The sequence below is a fragment of the Lepidochelys olivacea genome, assembly GCF_965140295.1.
Source record: "Lepidochelys olivacea isolate rLepOli2 genome assembly, chromosome: 7".
NCBI lineage: Eukaryota > Metazoa > Chordata > Testudines > Cheloniidae > Lepidochelys > Lepidochelys olivacea.
The window spans coordinates 106989790-107014906 of NC_140417.1; the positions used below are offsets into that span (position 1 = coordinate 106989790).

General features: G+C 41.1%; 1 protein-coding gene across 7 annotated transcripts in view; it reads right to left on the reverse strand.

The window, feature by feature from the left end:
* Positions 1-6252: 6252 nt before the first annotated feature.
* The window catches only part of PLEKHA1 (pleckstrin homology domain containing A1), an 82428-nt gene continuing 63563 nt past the window's right edge, over positions 6253-25117 (reverse strand). For 4 of the 7 annotated variants that reach the window (XM_084635269.1, XM_084635271.1, XM_084635270.1 and 1 more), the window contains 4 exons: positions 22156-22220; positions 15681-15744; positions 12142-12231; positions 6253-8736 (listed from right to left, as the gene is read on the reverse strand). In XM_084635269.1, coding sequence (XP_084491395.1) covers positions 8410-8736; positions 12142-12231; positions 15681-15744; positions 22156-22220 — 546 coding nt within the window. In that variant the 3' untranslated portion in view covers positions 6253-8409. Of the gene's footprint in view, positions 8737-10706; positions 10939-12141; positions 12232-15680; positions 15745-22155; positions 22221-25117 lie in introns of all 7 variants that reach the window. The other 3 variants (XM_084635274.1, XM_084635273.1, XR_014712523.1) reach the window with 3 other exon arrangements.

The following is a 25117-nucleotide window of genomic DNA, read 5'->3' on the forward strand; positions in this document are numbered from 1 at the left end:
AGTGGGGGCTAACTGTGGTCACTCAATTAGGGTGAACTGCAAAGAATGGGGCAGCCAAACCCCCAACAGCTAGTGGATATTCCAATACTTAGATTCACCAAGCCAGCATAAAACAGCTTTTTTGTTACATTACTGGTTACTCAGAAGTCCAGACAACACCGTTCCCTTAAAGTGATCCAGCCTCAGGCCTCCATCCAGGTACCCACGTCAAATATGATGAAATTTTTTGTAAATCTTATTTCATCGTATAAAAGAAAAGGTTCTACCAATCCCAAAGGATTGGACACATTACCTCCCAGGTTAACGAATGTTTCAGATCTTGCAGCCAATTCTTATTAACTAAACTAAAATATATTAAAAACCAAGAGTATGGTTGAAAGATCAATATACATACAGACATGAGTTCAGTCCACTGAGGTTCAGATTCACAGCAGAGATGGTGAGCTTTGTAGTTGCAAAGAGCTCCTTTAGAATTCAGTTCATAGGTGATAGTTCAATGTCCAAATCTCATATTCAGGGCATACCAGCATAACTGGGACCTCAGTCTTGCAACTCAAACTTCCTCTGATGAAGTCTAAGCAGATCCGAGATAACAGAATCAGGACCCAAGGATCTTTTATACAATTTCATGTCCTCTTTGACAAGTTGACATTTCCTCAGGGAACAAAAGGTAATTAGGATGACTTTGAAGGAGGTCCATCATTGGTACTTAACTATACGAATTAACATAAGGCCATTTGCTTGTTCCTCCACCATTCATAGTACATTTCAAAGAGAGATAAATACTAAATACAACATAGACAGGGACTGTTGGTTAGACTGTCCACCCTACTCATGCATATGTAAACAAAAAACACAAACATTATCTCCCTACATGTCTTCTGTGGGCTATTTATTTTGCAGGAGGTTTAACCCCTTATAGCCATGCGTCACAGTAGGCTTTCCTACCAAGAGTCTAACGGACCATGGAACTAATGTTATGTCCGTCCTCCTAAAAGAAGTTTGGCAGTTTTTGAAACTGGTTTGTACTTCTGGCCACATCTACATTCCAAACTTTAGTCAATGCGAGTTACGTTTGCATAAAGTTACCATTAGTATATTGCTCGTTGTCAAGACTGATTCCCCACTCTGGGGCTTCGAGTGCAGAACGTGGGGGCTCGCAAGGATTCTAAAAATTAATACTGGCTACTATAGGCTGGTATTAAACTCCCAAGGTCACAGCTTCTCTCTTACCTTGGATGGGTAGATGCTGCCACCACCCAAATGCAAAGCCCCTTGGAATCCAAGAAGGTGCACTTGGGAATTCCTTTCTGTGGGCTATCCTCAAGCCCTTTCACACACCCCTCCGGGGAAGAGCTGAGAAAGGAAAACAAATTAGCTGTTGCCACCAGTTAACTAAAAAAACATGTGCACAAACCTCTTAAGAATCTTATCTACTTACATATCTGGGTTTCCAAATAAGCAATTCTAGGTATGATTCTGATGATTTTCATACCTGGCCTTCAGCTTCTCACAGCATAACTGCTGCCTTGTTCCCCTCTTCTCCGGAGAACCACAACACATAGACAATGGGAGTCTTTTTTTCAATTTTAAAAAGTTCTAGCCCTCCCATTGGCTCTTTTGGTTAGGTGCCCACTCACTTCCTTTTACCTGTGGACTTAACTCCTTACAGGTACAGGTAAAGCAAGTAGAGAACAGCTACTAGCAGGGATTTGTAGCTAACTGGCTGGCTGGCTGTCCATAAAAGGGAACTACCCCCCTCATTTATCACACTTTTATACGTGCATATTGACTCTCTGCCTTGGATCTGCATGTACTCACCAGGAGTGCTTGTATTGATGCACAGTGCAGGGCACCACAGATAAGTATTCAACATGCAAGCTGCCACCATCCAATGCACTGTCTTTTGGGAAGTTTTGCAATGCATGGTGCAGTGGAAACTAGTTGCAGAGGGGTGACTGGGAGCAAGGGGTCAATTTCCAAACATTCAACTGTCTCTGCCCCATAATGTCATCTGTATCCCATAATTTTCATGCCTTATTTAAAAACCCCATTAAGCTGTGCGGTCCCACTTGCCGACCTCCATCTCTGACAGAAACACAGAGCCTGTACAGCTCCGCACTATTGTCATAAGCGTTGCAAACACAGGATGCACAGATTGCTGTGGGACATAGCAAGAACCAATTCAAGGTTGGTGGTGGTGGTGTTCAGGGAGCAGCTGCAAATGGGGGAGTACCACTTTTAGGCCCAAGAAACAAACACAGATTGTAATGAATGCTTGGGATGATGAGCAGTGGCTGCAGAACTTTTGGATGCACAAGAACACATTCCTGGATCCGTGTTAAGGTTGCCAACTCTGACTGAAGTTTATTCCGGAAGACTCTCCCCCCACCCCCACCGGAAGTAATTTCATTTTCTTAAAATATCTCTTAACATCTCCCAGATTGCTTTCAGTAGTCACCGGGCGATGGCTGCCAATTCCGGGAGACTCAAGGCCAATCCTGGAGGGTTGGCAACCCTAATCTGTGTGCTGAGCACATCCTAATTCTCCAGTGCAGGTACAACAGAATGAGAGCTGCACTGACAGTGGAGAAGCAAGAGGTGCCTGCACTGTGGAAACCTGCAATGCCAGATTGCTACCAGGCAGTGGGAAATTGTTTTGGAGTTGGAAAGTCTACCGTGGGAGCCATTGTCATGCAAGTGTGCAGGGCCATTAATTGCCTCCTGCTACAAAGGACCACAGCCCTTGGCAATGTGCAGGACACAGTGGGTGGATTTGCAGCAATGGGCAAGGGACCGCAGCCCTTGGCAATGTGCAGGACACAGTGGGTGGATTTGCAGCAATGGGCAAGGGACCGCAGCCCTTGGCAATGTGCAGGACACAGTGGGTGGATTTGCAGCAATGAGGTTTCAAACTGCAGTGGAGCAACCAACAGCACACGTATCCCTATTTTGGTACCAGACCACTCTGACACAGAGTACATCAACAGAAAAGGCTACTTTCCTACGTTTATGGAAGCACTGGTGGATTACCAGGGACGTGCCACCAACATCAACGTGGGCTGATCAGGGAAAGTCGTATCTTTAAGAACGAGGGATTGTTCACAAAGCTACAGGCAGGGACTTTCTTTCTCATCCAGCAGATTACCATTAGCTTTGTTGAAATGCCAATAGTGATCTTGAGGGACCCAGCCTATCCTTTGCTCCCCTGGCTCATGAAGCCATACACTGGCCAACTCAACAGCACCAAGAAAAGATTCAACTACCAGCCCAGCAGGTGCAGACAGATAGTTGAATGCACTTTTGGTAGAATGAAGGGACACTTGTGATTTTTTTATTCACAAGATTAGATCTCAGTGGCAAAAAATCCCAGTGTTTATAGCTGCCTGCTTCATCTGGCATATTATCTGTGAAGCAAAAGGGGAAAAGTTGCCACCAGGATGGAGGTGGAGCAGCTCTCTGCTGAGTTTGAACAGCCGGACACAAGGGCTATTAGACAGTCTCAGTTGGAGTAATACGTTTCAGGGAGGCTTTGGAAGAGCACTTTAACAGTGAACCACAGTAATATCTATCAGCCCCAGCTAATTTGGGGCCTGTTAGGAATTGTGTAGTGATTGGTGTACATCTATGATTAAAAGTCAATGTACCTATTAATTTTACAGTGCTTGCTATACATTTGTCACTGACCCTATACATTGTGTCACACTGTACAGTAACAAGTAGGTGGTTGCTTTCAGAACTGTTGTCAAAAATATTTTCCAAATAATTTTATTCAGTAACAAAACCAGTGCAAGAAAAATTGTGCAATTTAAAAGCAAATACATGAAAAACTTAAGTTAATGGAACAGAACTCAAAGAGAAAGGACATTCATATCAATTTTACCTTCAAATACAGCAACTGTGGCTTTCAGAGGTCAGCGTATGTAAAGCTGGGGTTATCCTTAATGTACCCTGGACTGGCATGGCAGAGGTAGGATGTGACCCCTGATGCCACATGGAATGTTGAGGAGGGGGTGTGACGGAGTTTTCTATGGACTGCAAAGGGAGGCAAGCCAGTGATTGTTAAACCTGGAGTTCCACAAGAGTCTGCAGCAACTGTCTGCGCTGCCAGAGAAGCCCCATTATGTCCTGCTGCATCTCTCTCTCCTTTTCCTGCTGGGATTTTAACCTGTCCGCTCTTTCCTTCTCCAGTCTGTTCACAATGTTCACCTTCCAGGTTCTTTGCTCTCGGTCTGATGCAGCACTGGCTTGCAGGATCCCATTGAACATGTCATTGAGTCCTCTTCTTTCTCCTCCTTATATGGCTCACATGGTCCACGGCTGTGGAGGGGGAACTCCTCAAGGCTGCAACAGCAGCAGATGAAACACACAAAGGTGCCATTGTCAATATAGTCACAATGGAAAGCAAAAGTTAAGATCAGAACTCCCTTCCCTTGCTTCACTGAAATTTTAACCAAGACATGCTTATTGACACTTCTGCTTATGAACAGTGCCACTCCCAGCACCAGCCATGGTGAGTATGGACTGCCAAAGGTGAGGGAAATAAGGAGGGAATTGCTCAGTTGGACCAAACTTGAGTATCAGACAACAGCACTGAATACTGGCCCCATTTTTCACAGGTGGTTATTTTAGCGGATAACTCATTCCAGAGGGTAACAAAGGGGGAGAGCACAGCTGTTGCTGGTGCACCGAAGCCTGTGTAATGCAGTGGTGCCAGCCAAAGTTATCACCAACTGGCATAGGAAAGCATCCTACCATGGAGAAGGAAACAGCTCACATCCCTAGAAACCTTTGGGAAAGGATTTCAGAGTACCTCCATGGAAGTTTCCTTGAAATCTCGCAGGAGGGAAGAGACATACTTGTGTTCATACAATGCTCCACATGGCCCCCTTGCCTAACTCTGCCGGGGATTATAAAGCCAATAACACTGCATCTTTGTTGTACTGCTACCTCTTCTAATAAGAATAAATTAATGAAAAAAAAGGCAATGGCTGTGTCCTGCTAAATTGGAGGCATCATTACTGTAATGGGAAATGTACACACTTACCCAAGGATCCTTTCCTTCCATCAAGCTTGCCCATGCTCAGTGGCTGGGACTGACTGGACTGAGGTGGAATTTCATAACAGTCCTGGGTCATGGCATCACTAAGCCCCCTGGTCACATGTCCCCCCATCCTCTTCCTCATCTTCCTTGCTGTTCAAGCCAGGGGCCTGTGACCCAGACTCCTTTATGTATCCACAGTGGTCCGCAGGGTGATGGTAGAATCCCCAACAAGTCTGACATGCAGCTTTTTGTAAAAGTGGCAGGTCTGCGGCTCAGCACAGGATTGGCTACTGGTCTCTCCAGTCTTCTGATACACCTGATGTGGTTCCGTCACTTTCACATGGCGCTATTGCTGGTCCCTGTCCTTCCCCTTCTCCTGCATCCCCCGTGCACATACATGTCCACATTTCTACAGCTGGTCTGCAGCTGTGCTTGCAAACCGCCTCTTCCCACAAGCCCAGGAGATCCAATATTCTGTCCACTCCAAACTAGAGCATGTCTGGAGTGTGCAGTTGCACACAATGGAGAGCTGCTAGTTTGCTCACCAAACTGGACAATCAGGAAAAGTCATTTCAAAACTTTGTGAGGCTTTAAAGGGGTGTGTGGCCTTCCAGTCTCTGACCCCTGGACAGTGAAGTTCACAGTTGCGACCAGAGTGTCGGTCATTGTGGGACAGCTGCTGGAGGATTGTTCGGGTTGACGTAAGTAACAGTGTCTACCCAGGCGTATCAACCTGAGTACACTGACTGTGGCTCAACGCCACTCAGGGAGGTGGTGTTACTGTATTGCAGTAACGGAGCATTTACATCAGTAGGAAACAAATTTAAGCACAGAAACATGCACAACTATGTCAACGCAATGTGGCTTATGTCGACCTAACTTTATAGTGTAGACAAGGCCTCAGTCTACCACCTACAAACTGATGGGTTAATAGAGTGATTTAACTGTACCTTGAAGTCAGTGCTCCAGCAATTCGTTAAGACAGGTGCTAAAGATTTGGGGCCAGTATACCCTATTACGTGAAGCCATTAGAGTGCTCAATCAATTAAACGTGGAAGAATGAAACAGAAGATGCAATGTACCAAAGGACAAGAAATCACTTTACTCGTATGCTAAGATGTATCCTTTTCTGGTAAATGGTCCAATAAACAATGTCAACCGTTCTTTTAAGTTATCCAAACTCATTTATTGACAATTTAAATGTGACATATTTACAGGAAATAGCACTGGTTCTAAAATAATTTAACAATTTTTATAGATTTATAAAAGTACTGATAAATAGGAGACCCTGACAATTACCAACCACAAATATATTTTCCTATGCTACTGAACCACAAGAGTAGTTCTAATTTTAATAAGTCCCATAATGGAGCTGCTTTACCTCCACCTAATACATAAAACTGCCAATACCAAAATATAGTAAAATGAACATGCAGTGCCAAAGCTGTACCAGAGCAAGTGATTTTAAATGTGAGAACGATAGTAAAAATATTTCAATTCAAAGTGTCTCCCACACAGTGCGTACTTGTGAAAAATAAGCTTTCAAAGTACTGTTGTCTTATTTTGGTACAAGTTAAAAACTACACTACTTGTTTAGACTGCCACAATAATTTCAACCCTGCACTAGCTTTCACGTGATGTTGAAGAGTAAAATGAAAAAGTGTAATTTCCAAATACTATTGCCTAAAAACAGTGGTTAGTTTATGGATTAATAAGTTGAAGATGCTGACGTAATGGTTTTGAAACTAGATAATATTTAATTCTCACATTACACCAATTACTCTATCCTCGGATCAACAAGTTACTGTGGAAAAACCCTCTCTCTCTCAGGTCAGAAGTCAGTTTGGAAGCTGGAGCAAAGATGGACTTTTCTGATATGTACTTGTTAAGTTCCAGAAGACTAACAGTATTGCAACAGTGGGAAATGTGAATCACAATAAGCAGCAGCATATGGAATTTGTGGGGTTGGTTGGTTTTTTTTTTTTTGGTTACAGCAAACATTTTTAAAACCTAACTATGAAACCAGTACATGCTCAAGCTAATCAAATATTTGAAATGTAAAAGTTCTTATATCTTTTGTTTGCATCACTGAACCCATAACAATGCACACATGTAACAAATATTCAGTTTTATAAAAATCACATATTGCACAGCTAGTAGATGCAATACCAGCATGCTGGTATCCCTAGCATAAGATTTTCTATTTTAAATAATTGTTTTGAACTACGTTACTCAAAATAATTTCACCCCAAGGTTCAAAACCATGTAAATAAGGTCCGTGTACACATTGTCTCAAAATGTTTAACAAGATGAGAAAAAACACAGGCACTTTAATAGATTATTAGTGCACCAAAATTACAGGCCACAATTGCATGACTATAAACAGTTCAGTACCAGTTTTGACATCAAACTAAATAAATGAGGTCTTTCACTGATCCAAATATAGAAACAAGAACTGTTCACAAAGTACTGATAAGAAAAAAATCTCTCAAAAAAGTAATCCTAAACAGTATATGTTTAGACACTTAATACAAAGTAATTGCAGCAAAGCTTAATGTAATGCAATATAAAACTGGTTTACTTCAAAGGCGTAAGATGTAGTAGTCTGATTTCCCACCCCCCATCCAAAACACCATTGTAGGTGGTCCATTAAAATCAAATGTGCAAAAAAATTACAATTCATCTTTAGGAGAGCATCAAAAATAGGCTTAATGTTCAAAATAGCATTATTATTCTAATGTGAATTTTACAGCACCATATACTTAGAATTCTAAGAGCTTAGAATTCTTAGTCTGGTAATATTTCAGTTAACAATATTGATCTGATAGGAACGCAAGAGACTTTTTGTGCATATCCCAGTATCTGAAAAAGTCATAACATTTTCAAAAGAGGAGAGAAATAATTCTCACATATGCATAAAGTCTTAATCTGGTTTATAATGAAATTAAATAATCACATTTGTAGGCATTACATTTTCTATAGTATAGCATTAAAATATTGAATGTAATTTTAGGTTTGCCAAATTGAGGATAAAGAGTTGCTGGTACCTTATTTACTGACAGCAGTACATATCTTAACCATGTAGTTTGGCCCCTTCCTATTAGAAAGTGATTTATTATCAGGCTGTGAGAAAAAAGCAGAAGGTCCATTTCTGACCCTAATTTGAAGGCAGTATATAATTATTTAATATATATAATTATATATGCATGTACCTGTGTATACACATACCTATGTTTATACACACATACATAAAATCAGTGTTCCATTCTCTTTGTTCTTTCTTCCTAAAATCTTCTTTGGCTACAAGTCTGACCAAGGAAATCAGAGGACCAAACAGATGGATCATTCTCCAAACACTTCCATTATTACACGTCACTGACTGGAAGGCTTGCATCATCCAGATCCACTGGGCTAGGATCCTGTTCCTGAGTGCCATTTTTACTTTGAGGTTCCAATAGGCTCTGTACAGTCACTTTGGAAGCTGGTTCTCTTGGAGGGACAGCCTGGACCTTGAAGTTCCCTGGCTTGGCCTTGGTAAAAGATTCGTGAAATCCTCGCTTCTCCAAGGCAAGGCGTTTGGCGTTAAGGTTTGAGACCAGAGCGTTGTTGTGAGAGGCTGTGGAATGTGAGGTGGCTGCGGTGTTGGCAAAACAGAAAGCATAGCTGGATTCTGAAGAAAAGCTGGAATGCTCCTGTAAAAGGATAAGTGTTTGTCAAATGGAGTCAGTTATTAATGGCATGTTAGTAACTCAGTTCCAGACTTTACTCTGTAAACTAAGAGAACAGAAAAACAAAGCAAAGCATCAGCCATGGCAGCAGGAAGTGGGTGCCTTCCCAAGGCAATGCATTTTTAAATGTGAGCTTACTGCTGTATGTGATAGCAAACATCCACTGCAGCGGAAGAAACTAAGTTAGGTTCCTGAAGTCAAGCTTGGCAGCTCTTTACATTTTGATACAAGAGATTAGCAAGCCCAAACTGATTTTTTACTAATATGTTTAATGGCAATTAAATTGTGTTCGTTTTCAATACATGTTAAAGCTCACATCTTCAATGTCATAGATGGAAAAACTAATTGCAAGAGAAAAGTGTTTTCAAATGATATTTGGTATACAAATACATATATTATATATATTCACATTCCAAAATCTGAAGCACTGTGGAACTCTCACTGCTCCCTCCCCTTAGAATACTCTGCTGAATCAAGTTAAAGCACGTTACACTTTTGTTCACTGACAACTGTTGATCTATTTCCTATTTTTGTTCCATTTTATTCTACTAAGCCACAGATCAAAATATGATGAATTAACTACTGTAAGAAGTTAAAGAATCCCTTTCTGGAATCCTAATTGTTGAAATCTTAGAAAATATACTTAAAATAATGCTTTTGAATCTAGATAAACAGCCTTTTTTTAAACTGCAAGAACAATACTGAATTTTTTTTTTTTTTCAGAACAACTCAAGCTACAAATTGTACAGAAGTCATTTTCAAGTGCTTATTATGGATACTTGCCATTCCGTTGAATGAGAATTTTGGAAGAGTCAAATTCAGGCAATAAATCTACCACTATTTAAATACCTTCTTGTCAGAAAGGGAGCAATCAAACTATCCTTATCTATTACATTATGATTCAGGTAGGCTAGCGCATACTTATGCCATTTTTGACTTTAATATAATTACTTTGATAAATCACCATAATAGGTCTGTCAAAGAAAGAGAGATCCTCTATGTCAACGATCTGAAAACATTTTCATATCAATTGTCAGTTTAATTTAGCATGGTATTGGATAGATTTATAGATATAATTAAGTTTGCAGGGTTGATTTGGCCACATCAACAATATTACCCATATATTAAATAGCTAATATTTATATTTTCAGAGCTATTATGCATTTGTACATGCATCATAATAGGATATGTGTTAAGAATTTAATTTGTTGGCCTTTCACATTGTTTTTAGGAGCAATTCCAGGGAAAGTATTTTACATTATTTTGTCATGTTTTTATGGTCAATAGCCCACTTGCCACACCACTTATTTCTAATAGCAAACAATGTTTATAAAAAAGCAATTGTGCTATATGGTTCAGTGATATATCTGGCATTCCGATCTATTTTCATCGGTAACTTCAGTTACACAAATGGGAAAGCTGAATCATTATGCCAAGTTTTCTAATAAACTACTTTTGTTCAGATTTTGCTACCTCCTCTGATAAATTCCTAGTTTAAGACATTAAGCTGCTTTACTTTTTAAAATATTTAACATAATGTACAAGTTACAAGTAACAACCCCTTCTATATTCTGGCTAATAATTTCATGCATATGAGTTTTAAAAGCCATGCAAATCAGGCTGCAATATTATCCTTCCAATTATTGCAGTTATAAGATGCTTGTGTATGTGCACACATCTGTATTAGTTGGGGATAGCTTTTATTTGTATTTTTGCTGTTACAAGGTGTCAAATTTGTAAGGTAAAAAACGGAAATATGAACTCTCATGCAAATTAATCAAAGTTTTAATACTTTGCTCTTTAAATTGCATTTTATGTATTTTAAGGTAGTACATTTGTACTTTGAATGTGAAAAATGACTTAGCATCATTGTTTTTGCCATTACTAATTTAAAAAATCAAATTTATTTTAGAAATCAATAGGTAATACTTAACTGCAAACCTAATGAGTGGTGTGAAGTAGTTTATGAGTTAGTTTTCAATAACGGGAACTGAAAAAAGCAGTGGGATTAAGAGTTAATTTTACATAGTGTATATTAGCGTTTTAAATCCTAGCCCTCTGTTAAGAAGGCAAGTTTACATGAGAGCCCACATACGTGCTGCATTCACCAGTTCTTGATGTATACCTCTGTATACAAGGATTCGACAGCCTTCTGGCCTGCCGCATCTGGAACACAGTGCAAAGCTAAGATTAGAGTAACCCATACTTCAAGAAGGGAATAGAGGGAGGAAAGAGAGAGGAAGTGTTGCCAATAGTTATAGCTAGGTTGCTTAGTCAGCCCCACCACAAAGCATACACACACTAAGAAAATACCCATCTCCCTCTTTTCCTCTCCCCCAGAAAACTTTTAAACTGAGTCTATTTTGTGATAGCAACTTTTACTTAAAACATGAAGCAGCTATAAAATTACTAGCTGCAAATACTAGTGTTTAGATCAATTGATAGCAATCACACTAGCACACCATCTATGTGACTGCTGCACATTTAATAGCCAGATTTCAAAATGTAGATTTCCAATGTATTATGGGGGTAGATATACTCAGTTTATTACAAAATATCACATAGCAAAAAAGTGAAAACCATACCTTGCAGCATCTGAACTGTGAAGTATTCCATGATAATTTTGGACATACTTGATGACACGGACACTATTACAATCTTTAGCATGAAATACAATAATCTGTAAAAAAAATCTGAGCATTTCTAATGTAGGTCCTAATGGAAAAATATACATGAATGCTGCCATCCACATGCTTAACAACTTATGATTTAGGTCACAGTTGTACACACACAGTTCAGTAATGCTAGATGGTGTTCACACTGGGTCTCCAACAGCAAAACTTCTAATTCATACGAGGTATTTGCAATCCCCTTCTGGCCCAAAATGCATTCAGTTTGGAACCACAGCTACTAACGTGACATATGGCCAATAGTTAATCCCGAGGATGTGCAAATTGAGGACCCAAGATAATTTTTAATCAATCTTTTATATAATTTGATTGCAAAATTTGTAATTAGCAAAAAATCTCGTCAGAATTAGCGAAGTTTCACTGTAGTTCTTCAACTAGTAAAAGCTTAGTAGTAAGAGCTCATACTGAACTCAAAAATCTTCACACTCAGCACTTGCATTGTCTTTACGTTTAAGACAATGCAATGCGTACAAAGCTCCATACAGATAACTCTAAATGAGCACTCAATTAGAAATGCAAAATATTTTATGCAAATTTAATATGCATGAAAGTTCATGCAAAGGAGATATGTTACTACAGGACTGGGAGAAAGGGAGATGAAAGAGGAACAAAATAGAATTTCTTGTACTAGATTGACACCTCTTAGAGGCCATATATTATCTACATATCAAACACATACAGAAGCTGCTGATCTTCCCGGTCCCCGTTGTGCCACTATGGCCCCAGAGATCGCTTTTATCCAGCTGTGCATGTCCTCCGGGCTGTCTGCCTAAATCAAAATAAAAATTTTAAATTAACATTAGATGGCTATTTAAGCTGGGTGAAGATGCTGTTTGTTTATATGGGTAGTCTGGGAATACAATGACCAGCCTAGCTTTCTTTCCCATTGGCAAGCAGGGGTAGGATTTTTCTAACTACCTATGATGTTGGAGCACAAGTGTCCATGGTTTTCAGTGGAATTTATACTCCTAAATCACTCAGACACTTGTGAAAATCATCCAAGATTATTACATCATATTTGTAATATTCCTCCAGGTCAATACTCTGATAACATTTCCATCAGAACTGGATTTACATGTTGGTTTATTTTTTAAAGGTGATCATTGTAATTCTCACAGGATTTTCAGTGATGTATATAAAGGGGACTTGTCCAATACCACACCCTCATATTTCTTCTTCACTATGCTGTTTCCTATGAAACAGAAACTAACGTGGTCGGGTGAGGGATCTGGTGAAATACTGCACAAAGTAACTGATAGGATTTATTGCTAGTGACATGCTATATATACACACACACACACACCCCCACAGAGTGAGTGAAAAGGTCTGATGTTTAAGTTAGGGATCAGCCAAATTTGCAGATAATGAAAATTGGTCATCTACCTTCTCAAAACACTACATAGAACACATGCCAACACACTGTACAAAAAAGTCTATTACACACACTTCAGATGATACAGAAAATAAATTGTGTTCTTACTTTGATTAAATTAACATACTATTTAGAAGAATCAACCCCCTAACTCCTTACAACCACCTTATTGGTGCACACACACAGCAACCAATTGATTGTTATCTCAATCCATACATTATAGGATAGGAAACAACTGGAATAATTAAAACAAGTACTATATTTTCCAGTTAACCACACTGGGACAAATCATTGCTTCTCAAACTCCACTATCTCTTCTTATTGAAAAGGGGGGGGGGGGGGTGTGTGTGTGTGTGTGTGTGTGTGTGTGTGTGTGTGAGAGAGAGAGAGAGAGAGAGAGAGAGAATTTGTAATTTTTTCTTTGCTTTTGTTGTCTGTCACTTGTTTTTAGTCATCAGTGAACCAGTATGGATTGATGAAGCTGTCAATTTCTGTTTTGCTCAGGGCACGTATTAATAGGTTAAAATTAAGGGCTTTGTGGGGGAGGGTAACTCAAACTACCCATTTCCATACTTTCACATGTATGGGGTTCTTTTAAATATAACTTAACTCTTAATTTCTTGGGTCTTAGCAGTTGAAATTTTTTAAAAAATTCTTGACAATATTTTAATTCTCATCACTAATTCCATCTTAAAGCTGTGTGTCTGGGATATAAACACAAGATCCCCATTCATCAATTTGCTTTCATAGGAATATTTCAAAATATATCTGAAATTGCAGAGTTTGGTACACTTTCTTTGCACATATGCTGACTACATTAGACTGAAGTGCTATACAAATAGCTGCTGTAGCCTAAAAACAAATCTAAATTCAGTGTTCAATGATTCAACAAGGAGTCAAAATATGGCAGTAGTAGTGACTGAAGTAATATTACTGAAACAAGCACTGCACTAATCGCATTTTTGAGGTATCTGGTCTAGGGCTTTCACTATTACCAGGAATGTGAAATATGTATTTCAATTAGGATACTTAATTCATAGCAGCCCAATATTCACTGAACCATTTTAAAATGTGATGCCAGAATAAATATTCAGCAATAAACAAAAGAAAACCTTGCTAAAGCATACAGTGGGTTGACAAGAACATATTAAAACCTTCTAACCAAATCAGTCATAAAATAGTGTCTGGGAACTTGCACATTGCAGCGAGACAAGATACCAAGTTAGGAGTTGTTCTTAGAGCTACACTAATTCATTAAAAGAAAAGAGTACTTGTGGCACCTTAGAGACTAACAAATTTGAGTATAAGCTTTCGTGAGCTACTGCTCACTTGGTATATGCTCAAATAAATTTGTTAGTCTCTAAGGTGCCACAAGTACTCCTTTTCTTTTTGCAGATACAGACTAACAGGGCTGCTACTCTGAAACTAATTCATTAGTATCTCTTGACAGCTGAAAGCCCAGATTCTATCTGGGTAAAATTAAATGAAGCTGGTATATGGTAAATATGTTCTCCACTACATTTAGCATGTCTTCACTAAAGAATTCTAAAAAGGTCTATGGTCTGCAGAACTCACAGTAAGCAGAAAAATGGTAAAAAGAAACAACTGCTCCATTATGTTCATTATCCTATTAAATAATTATTTAACCCTGAACTAAAAAGGACAGATGTACACAATGTGCCAAACAACTTTTTCTTCTTTAGAAATTCATTAATGTGATAAGACATCCAACTTCTGCATTAGCAAATCGACCAAGTTATTATAAAACAGCAGTTGACAATACCTCATATAAGAACAACAGTATCTTGCATAAAGGGAACAAATAAATAGTCATCATAATACCTTACTCTGGAGATTTTTATGTCAAGAACTTGCAAGGAAGAACCCCAATAGTGACAAGTTCCTACCAATGGTTTCACAAACAAATGATCTGGGGACAAATTTTTGCTAACTCTTTGGTTTCACCTCTATTTCCGAAATGTAACTTCCTCATTCGGGCATATGGGAAGAATGCTCTAACAGATCATCATTAAAGCTACCTTGCTAAAGTCTACTTTCACACATCTGGACAGAGATTGTAAATTTGGTGGGTTTTGTTTGATTTTTAAAACAAGTAAAGTATGTATAGTTCTTAAAATCAGCCTGGTAAGGATATGTGAGCAGATTGTTTTGTGCATGTACTGTTAAGTGTTCAGTAAGATATGGCAAGAATCACTGAAGTATTTTCTGGTTGTGAAAGCACCACATACAGCCAACAAATCAAAGAACATTCAAAGTGAAAGTTCATTTTTAGAGATATTACAAACAAAGGCTATTGGCGCTACACTGCAGTAGTTCACATTCATCAGTTAAGGTTACTAGTTTGAATCTTTGACCATTAATCTCCTAGATCTCTGTAGTTTAAATCCACAGTGAGTTGAAAAACTAATTTTCTATAAATAAAAATGTAATAATTTAATTAAAAATACAAATTTTGTAAGTGTATTGACCTCACACTACAGAATTTAAATAACTTCATGCCAAATGTCAACTCAAAAAAGTATTTAAGTTAATAAATGACAGGCTGTTTAGGACTTTCATAAACTTCAATAGTAATTCATTCTTGCTTGCAAATCGGACATTTCTCATATGGATTTCAGAACAAAATTGCAAAGAAGAAAACCTACACTAACATGAAAAGACAGTTGGAGAAAGGTCTAGACTATACTATAGTATTTCACAACCAATGTATGTGCAACTGAGAGGAAGACTGAAGACTACTTTCTCAAGAAACAATTTTAACAGTAAAGTATTTATGCTTAATTTTCTTGCAGAATGATCTAGTTTTACCCAGAGTGAAAGATTACCTGTACATAAAAGGTTCGAGAAGTTGTTACAATTTCAAAGAGATTGTCTCTCATCATTATATCACTGCAAAGACAAAACAAAACAAATACTTAATAGGAATTTAGATTTTTAAACTGCTCTACTTAAAAACAATGTTATAACTAGAAAATCAGAGTATGCAGAACTCTGTATCTATCACCCTTCAAATTAAACTTTCATCTTTCCTGATGAGTTGGTAGTCACTATCAATGTAATCAAAGTAACTGAAATCAAGCAGTTATTAGAGGAAAAGTTATATGACTGATTGTGATGGGATGTATCAACCCTGCACTAGCCCAGCAAGGGTTAATCACTCACTGCAGGCTCAGGAGGCCTCACCCCTTCGCCCTTGCTGGGCATGCTCCTGCTGGGTATAAAAGAAAGCAATTTAGCTCAATCTGGGCTGATTGAGAAGGAGAGCAGACACATGGTACAGGTTCCTGCCAGGAAGCCACTTGAGCCCCAGACAGCGGAGGCCAAACACTCCGAGTCCACTGAGGACCCCCAGTCAACCGCAGAGATAGAGGGAGACAGACAGCAGCTGCTGCCCTGGAGGACTGCCAGAGCTGGAATCACAGGTAGAAAGCAGCTCAGGGAATGTGTTTGTGGAGGCTGGAACCTGAAACCAGGACTACTGATTTCACAGGGCACTGGGTTAGGACCTGGTGAAGTAGGGTGGGACCAGGTCCACCTACCCAGCCTACTGCTGGGTGCAGCAACTGCCCAAGGTATTAGGCACCACAGCCCAGAACTGTGAAAGTTAAGTATGACTGCCTGGAGATCAAGGACTTAGCCGCTAGGCCTCACTGACCTGAGGAAAAGGGAGGCCTCAGACTCTGGCTGCTAGGCCTCGTTCCCCTGAATGCGAGGGGTCACAGTCACCAAAGGTGGTAAGTTCTCTCTCCTCCACCCCCTTTTTCACCTCGACTCACATCCCGCAACAGGGTACATTACCCCCACGACATTGATGGAATGCATTTTACTTTTATTGGCAAATTCTTAACTTTGAATTTAATCTCAAATACAAAGAATAGTTACTTACCCTGTAGTAAATGTGGTTCCTCAAGATGTTGCAGTCAGTGTGTATCTGACATGAGATCAGTTTTCTGAATAGCCATGTCCATCAGGGCTGTGCATGAACACTGTGCCTCTTAACAGCATAAGGGAGGAGTGGCCAGAACCCTCCCTCAGAATTCAAATCCTACTTTTTCTGAGGACTCCAAAAAGTGGGGATGGAAGGTGAGTCACAGGATCCACACTGACTACAACATCTTAAGGGAAGGTAACTTTTTTCTTCAACTGTTTTTCAAGATGTGATGCAGACATATATTCTACTTACATGTGTGCCCAGCTCACTGGAACCGAAGAAATTTGCTGAGCAGTACCTCTCGGGGTGACAGTCACCCTGCAGCCCTACCCCAACCCCAGCCAGATACGGGCTGCACTGCCCTGACCCCCACAGTTCCTTTGCACTGAATGTCAGATGTACAGACTCCTAAAGAGGATGGATGATGGGTCATGGAATACACATCTGCATCACATCTCGAACAACAGATACAGATAGGTAACCATTTTTCTTTTGAGTGGATGCAGCCATGTATTCTACTACAGTGATTCACAAGTGATACTCATAGGAAGTGGGGCAGGAAGTCTATTTAAAGAAGGACTGCAGGATTGCCTTCCCAAAGTTTGCATGCGATCTGGATGCAGCAGTAATTACATGGTGTTTTATAAAAGTAAGCACAGAGGATCAAGTGGCAGCCCTGAAAATATCCAATACTAGAATGTCACTTAGAAATGCGGTCAATGTTTCCAGTGCTCTTGTGGAATAGCACAATATAGTGCTCCCTTTGAGAAGGTATAGCCTGAGCTACTTCATACACTGTTATGATACAGGAAGTTCTCCACCTGAAGATGGTCTAAGAGACTGCTTGACCCTTCATTTGGTCTGCATATGAAACAAACAAACAAAAACAAGATGAGGAGCTGAAAGCTTTGGTGCTATCTAGATAAAAAGCCTAAAATCCAATGTAAAAAGACACTGTTCCTATGGGAATGAATGTAGCTTAGGGAAGAACCAAAGCTTGGTTCAAATGAAAAGAAGGAAAACCACTTTGGATAAAGACTTTGGGTGTTGCTACAGGGCTACTTTGTCTTTAGAAAAGTCTGCAAGGGGGCATTGCCAATTAAAGCCTACAGCTCACCCACCCTCCTGGCAAATGTTATTGCCACAAGAAAGGCAGTTTTCTGACACAGAAAGGAGAAAGAGGCTGGAGTGGAAGCCCCACGAGAGCTACTAAGACAGTGTTAAGATCCCACAAAGGAATTGGTTCTTTAACCAGGAAATGGAGATGAGCAACTCCTTTCAAGAACCTCATTGTCAGAGTTTGAAAACACCCACGTCCCATGTATGGACTGGTGAAAAGCCGAAATCGCCTCCAGAGGAATTCACAATGAACTAAGTGCAAGACCAGAAGACTGAAGGTATAACAAGTACTCAGGGATATCCTGGATACAAGCCAGCTTCAGATGAACTCCCCAGGCTAGCTCCTGTATTGAAAAATACTCCCACTTTACCAAATGAGCTTGACACGGTCCAAATTCAGCTTGGGAATGACTTGTGGGATGATCAGAATTGGAAGAAAAAAGAATTGCCGATTCCCAGTGTAGGTGAAAAGCATTGGTGAAGAAGCCACAACTGAGACACCCTAAGCAGCAGAACAGCTGCCATTTCTTGTTGTCCCTTGTGGTGAGCAGATCAATTGTCAAGATGCCCCAAACTACAAAATTGGACCACAAGAGGCTGGTCTTCAGGGACTATTTATGATTCTGGGAGAAATTTCTGCTGAGGTGATCCATTACATGATTCTGGATCCCAGGCAAGTGATTGGCCACGAGGGTAATGTTTTTCCTGATGCAAAACTGCCAGAGCCTGATCATCTCTTGACACAGCATGCTTGGAGTGTGTGCTTCCCCTCCCCCACCACATCTATTTACAGATTGCATTGAGGTGGTATTGTTGGTAAGGAAGTGCACTGAAGCAATCTTGAAGGGCCGGACAGCCATGATGGATCGCGCAAAACTCCTGGACAGAGATATGCAGAGAAACTTCTTGTTCTGACCACAGGCCTTAAACTTTCACAACTCCAGATGCACTCTGCAAACTTTTAAAGAATCATCAGTGACAACAGTCCTGGCCAGTGGGAAGCGAGCAAAGCGAACACCTGGCACACATTGCCCTGAACCGTTTACCACCGTAAGGAGTTCAGGATCAGCAGAGGAAGTCTGAACCGTCTGTCCAAGGAATGACTATTTGTATGACAGGCCAACTTCAGACACATCTGAAGAGGACATAGGCGCAGTCTGGCATACTGGATTACCTGTGTGCACGCAGCCATATGGCATAGCAATCTCAGGCATACATGGGCCAGGCCTAAGACTCCACCTCCAGACATAGGTGGTGAATTTCCTGGAGACAATCAGTTGGCAGAAACTCTCTCAAACTCAGTCTATCAGGGCCTGAGTGAACTCAATTCTTTGAGGTGGAACCATTGTTGACTTCCCGCTGTTTAGGATGAGATCTCGACAACTGAATAGGTGCAGTATGAAGTGCACATGACTGAGGACTTCCGCTCTGGACCTGCCCCTCAGTAACCAATCATCCAGATACAAGACAGGAACTCCTCTCTTCTTGAGGTATGCTGTTACTACTACCAGACACTTGTATTCAGAAAAAAACCAGCATGCTGAAGATAGGCTGAAAGGCAGCATGGTGTATTGGTGGTGCCGGACAGTCACAACAAACCTAAGGAACCTCCTGTGACTCAGAAGGATTGTTACATGGAAATAAGCACACTGAAGGTCCAGGGTAGCAAGCCAGTCATTATGATTTAAGGTGGAGAGGACAGTTTCTAGTGTGACCATACGGAATCTCATGTACATGATGTATTTGTTAAGATTGCAAAGGTCAAGTATAGGTTTCATCCCTCCCTTGGACTTGAGAACCAGAGATACGAGGAGCAGAAACCTTGCCCCTAATGATGCAGGCAGACCTTCTCTACAGCCCCCAGATGCAGTGTCTCTTCAGGGACCCCTCTCAAAAGAGATAGGGTGGGGAGGCGGTATGGAAAGTAACTGTATGGAATAACCTGATCTGACAGTGCTTAGGCCTAGTTGTCCAAGGTAATCAAATCCCAAACACTGTAAAAACCAAGGCCAATGGGGGTGAGGAGCCAGCTGGTTAAACCCAGAACTGGCAAGCCCCTGACCTGTCCCCTGATTTTTACTAAAATACCCTGGGGCTGGGGGACTAAGTCAGGCTGACCGCCACTCCTCCAGCCCCAGGGGGGGCTGGCCCACTGCTCCGGCGTCCCTGGGGCTCACTGCCAGCCCGCTGCTCCATCACCGCCGCTGCTCCTGCATCAGGGGTGAAATACCATTGCTCCAGCCCCACTGCTGTTCCTGTGACAGTGGCTGACTGCCACTACTCTTCAACCCCAGGGGGGCTGACCCAATCCCAGCTGCTGTTTCAGCCCTGGGGCCACTGCTCTGGCGGCCCCAGGGCTGATAGCTTCTCCAGCCCTGCTGCTGTGGAAGAAGTCACGGAGGTCCCAGAAAGTTACGCAAGCTATGACCTCAGTGACAGAATCCTCTAATTAAAAAGCCTGACCTTTCAAACACAGCTATGTCTACAAATAACCAGAGAGTCTGCATAGTTTGGTTCTGTCAAGTAATAAAATAAGGATCTGGAGACATCCAGAGTCTGAAGCTTCTTCTACTCTCAGCACTACCTGTTCCTTGTGAAACAATGTAGGGTGGCTCAGCCATGAGTGCTTGAAGCTCTCTAATCCTTCTAGTTGAGGTGACCGCAACCAGAAAGGGTGAGGGTAATCTGGTGCAAAGAGCATACTGAAAGAGGTTCAAAGATGGGCTCCCTAAGATTCAGGATGACAATATCAAGATCCCATGCCAGAAAAGGGTCCCTAATGTCGCTGAGGACTGGTCTGACAGGAGCAATTAACTTCTGGAGTGAGGCGTCATTTCTTGTAGGATAGAATTAGGGAGGTAAACACATCATGAGGCTGAAAACAGAACATTTGTGCTAAGTAAGTTAACAGGTCAGTAATCTGAAAGACAGAATGTCTGAGCCTGCTAAGATAAGAGGGAGAACACTCAGGAAACCATTTACCAACAATTGGCAAGAGGAGTTAGGAATGTAGAGATGATGTAAAGATCAGATTCTACGTGAACAGAACGGGATGTACATGGATTAGTTTCTGACAAGTAACCAAGCCAATCATGAGGCACATAATTCAATAATGTGTAAATGTATGTAAAGGAAGAGGTTTTCTATGTAACTTTGGATGTATGGTAGGCCCTATACCCATGCCCTATGTTTGAGTCCGATCCACTCAAGTGTAGCTTTGCTGTGTGCCAAACAAAATAACCTGAGTGACGAAATCTGGAGTCGAACCGAGCATTTTGGACCCAGAGAATTGGATGAAGTCTTCTCCCAGAACTGGGCAAGGTGTTCTGGATAAACAGAGTTGGAACAGCCTTGGAGGGAATCCTAGTGCATGCCTGGCAGTAAGCATGCAACGGGCTCGTGAGGAACCTGGGCACAGATGAGTCAGAGAAGATAAAGCACGACTGCACTAGAGGGTAACAAGTCGAGACTGTCGTAAGGTGGACACTGACAGAGCTGAACAAGAGGCTATTTTTAAATGCAGCAAGTAGTAAAGGATCTTTGGCAACAGAAACTGCAACGGGTCTAGACTGTGTTGGGAAGCTCCTCCGTTTTGAGGCGCAAATCTTTCAGATGTTTTCCGTTCTGTAGAAGAAAATCTCCTGAATCTGCAAGGAGCAGTCTCTTTCAGTGGTACTCTGCTTGCCAGCATCCATGGAATCAGGAACAGAGACTCTGCGGTCTGCCACGAGTGGTAAGAAGGAACTGAGGCAGGGTCACATTATTGCTATCACAAGGAGGCACAGGTCACACGCATGACCCTGACACATGCTGCTATTCAGAAAGACTCCAATCTCATGTATGTGAGGTGCAAGCACACCTACAGCAGAATCTTCACCAACACATACCCGAAGTAGACATTTCGGTTCCAGCCTCACTTCAAAATATACTGATATTAGTGGTTTAATTGTTTCCTTGATTTTGTCGTTTATGGTTCATTCTGACCTTAACTCACTGCTAGGGATCACGCAGTGCAAGCCTCAATATCGAGATCTCATATTATACATCATACATTGCACTGTTTAGATACAACAGGGTACTTAAACACAAAGCTATCTTTTGTCCCTAAATACACCAACTATCACACACCTATCTAAATTAACTAATTGGAATTAAGCTACACATCTTTTGGCTGATCCTACATTCTAGCCCCAACAACACTGTTTACTGTGATACTTCAGAATTTTGCATCAATGGTTAATTCTTCTCACCTTTGTTTACATTCCTGAACTTTATGGACCTCTTTAAGAGGTATGATCCGGAGAGGTTCCTTTTCCTGCAAAAAAGGAAAAAAGGTTTCAGTGGACTAATTTCTTTCAAGATTCAAAAACCAGGATTTTGTTACTCAGGACTGATTTGCAACAACAGAGAGATCTACAGGGAGACTTCCAAGGCAGCGATTCATTATGGCTTTCTCCAGCTAAGACTTTGTTCACTCTCACAAGCATTGAACTCCTCCGCAAATTCTAAAGCATGAAAGCATTATGAACTATTTTTTAAATTATTATTTGGAACTTTGTGTAGCTACCCATTATACTCAACTGGATAAAGTCCAAGAGGATCTCCATGACTTAAGCCACCTCTTTCTTTCCAAAGCATGGCGCAGTAATCAGAGAATCAGAATTGTAGGACTTGAAGGGACCTCGATAGGTGATCTAGTCCAGTCCCCTGCCCTCATGGCAGGACTAAATACAATCTAGACCATCCCTGACAGGTGTTTGTCTAACCTGCTCTTAAAAAAATCTCCAGTGATGGAGATTCCACAACCTCCCCAGGCAATTTATTCAAGTGTTTAACTACCCTGACAGTGAGGAAGTTTCTTCTAATGTCCAACCTAACCCACCCTTGCTGCAATTTAAACCCATTGCTTCTTGTCCTATCCTCAGAGGTTAAAGAGAACAATTTCTCTCTCTCTTTATTATAACATTTTATGTACCTGAAAACTATTATGTCCCCCCTCAGTCTTCTCTTCTCCAGACTAAACAAACCCAATCTTCCCTCAGAGGTCATGTTTTCTAGACCTCTTTCCTAGACCTTTTTTTGCTGCTCTTCTCTGGACTCTTCCCAATTTGTCCACATCTTTCTGGAAATGTGGCAGCCAGAACTGGACAATACACTCCAGTTGAGGCCTAATCAGCGTGGAGTAGAACGGAAAAGAATTACTTCTCATGTCTTGCTTACAACATTCCTGCGAATAAATCCCAGATTGATGTTCATGTTTTTTGAAACAGTATTACACAATTGACTCATACTTAGGTTGTGATCCACTATGACCTCCACATCCTTTTCTGCAGTACTCCTTCCTAGGCAGTCATTTCTCATTTTGTATGCATGCAACTGATTGTTCCTTCCTAAGTGCAGTACTTTGCATTTGTCCTTATTGAATTTCATCCTATTCACTTCAGGCCATTTCTCCGTTATACATAGGTCTATTTCCTGAACATTTAAATAAACCTCAGCACTGGCCTTTCAACTTCCAGTTTCATGTGCCACCATGTGGCTGTTGGAGGGAATAGGAAAGTTTCTCTCTCCTTACCTGAAATTTTATTTTTAATACTAAGGTTACTTATAGGTATTTCTGACAACTTGCAGCTTCAAGGAAGAACAAGACCTGTCTCTCATTGGCAGCAGGGGAATGCCCTACCTCCTGAAGTTACCTTCAGTGAGAAATTGCACAGCCAGGATGATTCAAATCTACTTTCCCTAAACTATAGATTGTTAACTATACTTTGCGGAAAAGCACAATGATTTCTCTTACAGAGCACACTAAATTCCATTTAATAACAAAAACACCCAAATCCTGGGATGCTAATTTCCATTCCTTATCTGTTCAGGATGATCCATTTGTCTACACGGAGGGCCAGATCTGTTAACCTTATTACTCAAAGAAAGGAAATTTTCAGGTAGCACAGACAAGTTCTCTTATTCTTTCTGCTAAGGCCCACAGATCCGTTACAATGGAAATTTCATAGAAATGTGCCTCCACAGTGCCTGGGAAGCAAGATCTTCCATTAAATATTGGCATCTGAAACAGATAAAATATCTCCTCTATCTTCCCCTGGGCACTAAGGCATGGAGAAGATTTCTGCCTTTTCACAATCAACCTGTGGAACTTGTTGCCAGAGGATGTTGTTAAGGCCAAGAGAACAACAGAGTTCAAAAAAGAACTAGGTAAGTTCACAGAGGATAGGTCCATCAATGGCTATTAACCAGGACAGGCAGGGATGATGTCCCTAGCCTCTCTTTTCCAGAAGCTGGGAATGAGCAACAGAGAATGATCACTTGATGATTACCTGTTCCATTCATTCCCTCTGGGGCACCTAGCACTGGCCACTATCGGAAGACAGGATACTGGGCAAGATGGACCTTTGGTCTGACCCAGTATGGCCGTTCTTATATTCTTACCAAAATAAAGAAAATGGCATTGGCTATGACTGGATGACCAAACAGCAAACAGCTGATTGGTAGCAGGGAGTGGGGGAGGGGAGGGAACTTGCACCCTCAGGGAAGAGGCGGGGGAGGCGCTTGGCTGGCAGCAGAGCCTGCCCTGCTGCAGCAGGAGCCGGCAGCATCAAGCTTCTGCCCTCACAGGAGAAAGCAGAGGGGCGAAAAGCAGGCCGGGCCGGGGCCCCTTTGGATTGTGGGCCCAGCGCCATGGCAAATCTAGTACTGACCAGAACCCTATTGAGCGAGGCATAATACAAACAGAAGAAAAAGACAGTCCCTGCCCCAATGAGCTTATGCTTCTTCCAAGTGTTTATTTCAAACATCTTTGGTCCTGGATGGAGGACTGATTTTGCAACAGCAGATCTCTATGAGAGCTGAAGATGCCACTTGTTTTCCGTTATGGAAATCATAATCTATTAACCTTCTGAGGTGAAACCTAGCACTTGATCGTATTCAATGTCAGCCCAGGCCTATGACTGACTTTTCTGGCACCATGCATCTGTCCTGAATCCAAGATACTTCAGGAACCGTTTCAATGTGTTTACTTCAGCTTTCTCTGTGTACTTAATCCTTCTCTCTTCCCAGATAATTTTTCTGGTAAGTGAATTTCCTTCTTCCCTAATGCCAATATTATTGCTGCCATGATCCTGGAGAAAGACCCTGGCAGCACATGTAATTTCAAAAGATAATGACTGACTATGGGAAGAGAGCTGCCAGACAGCTGCA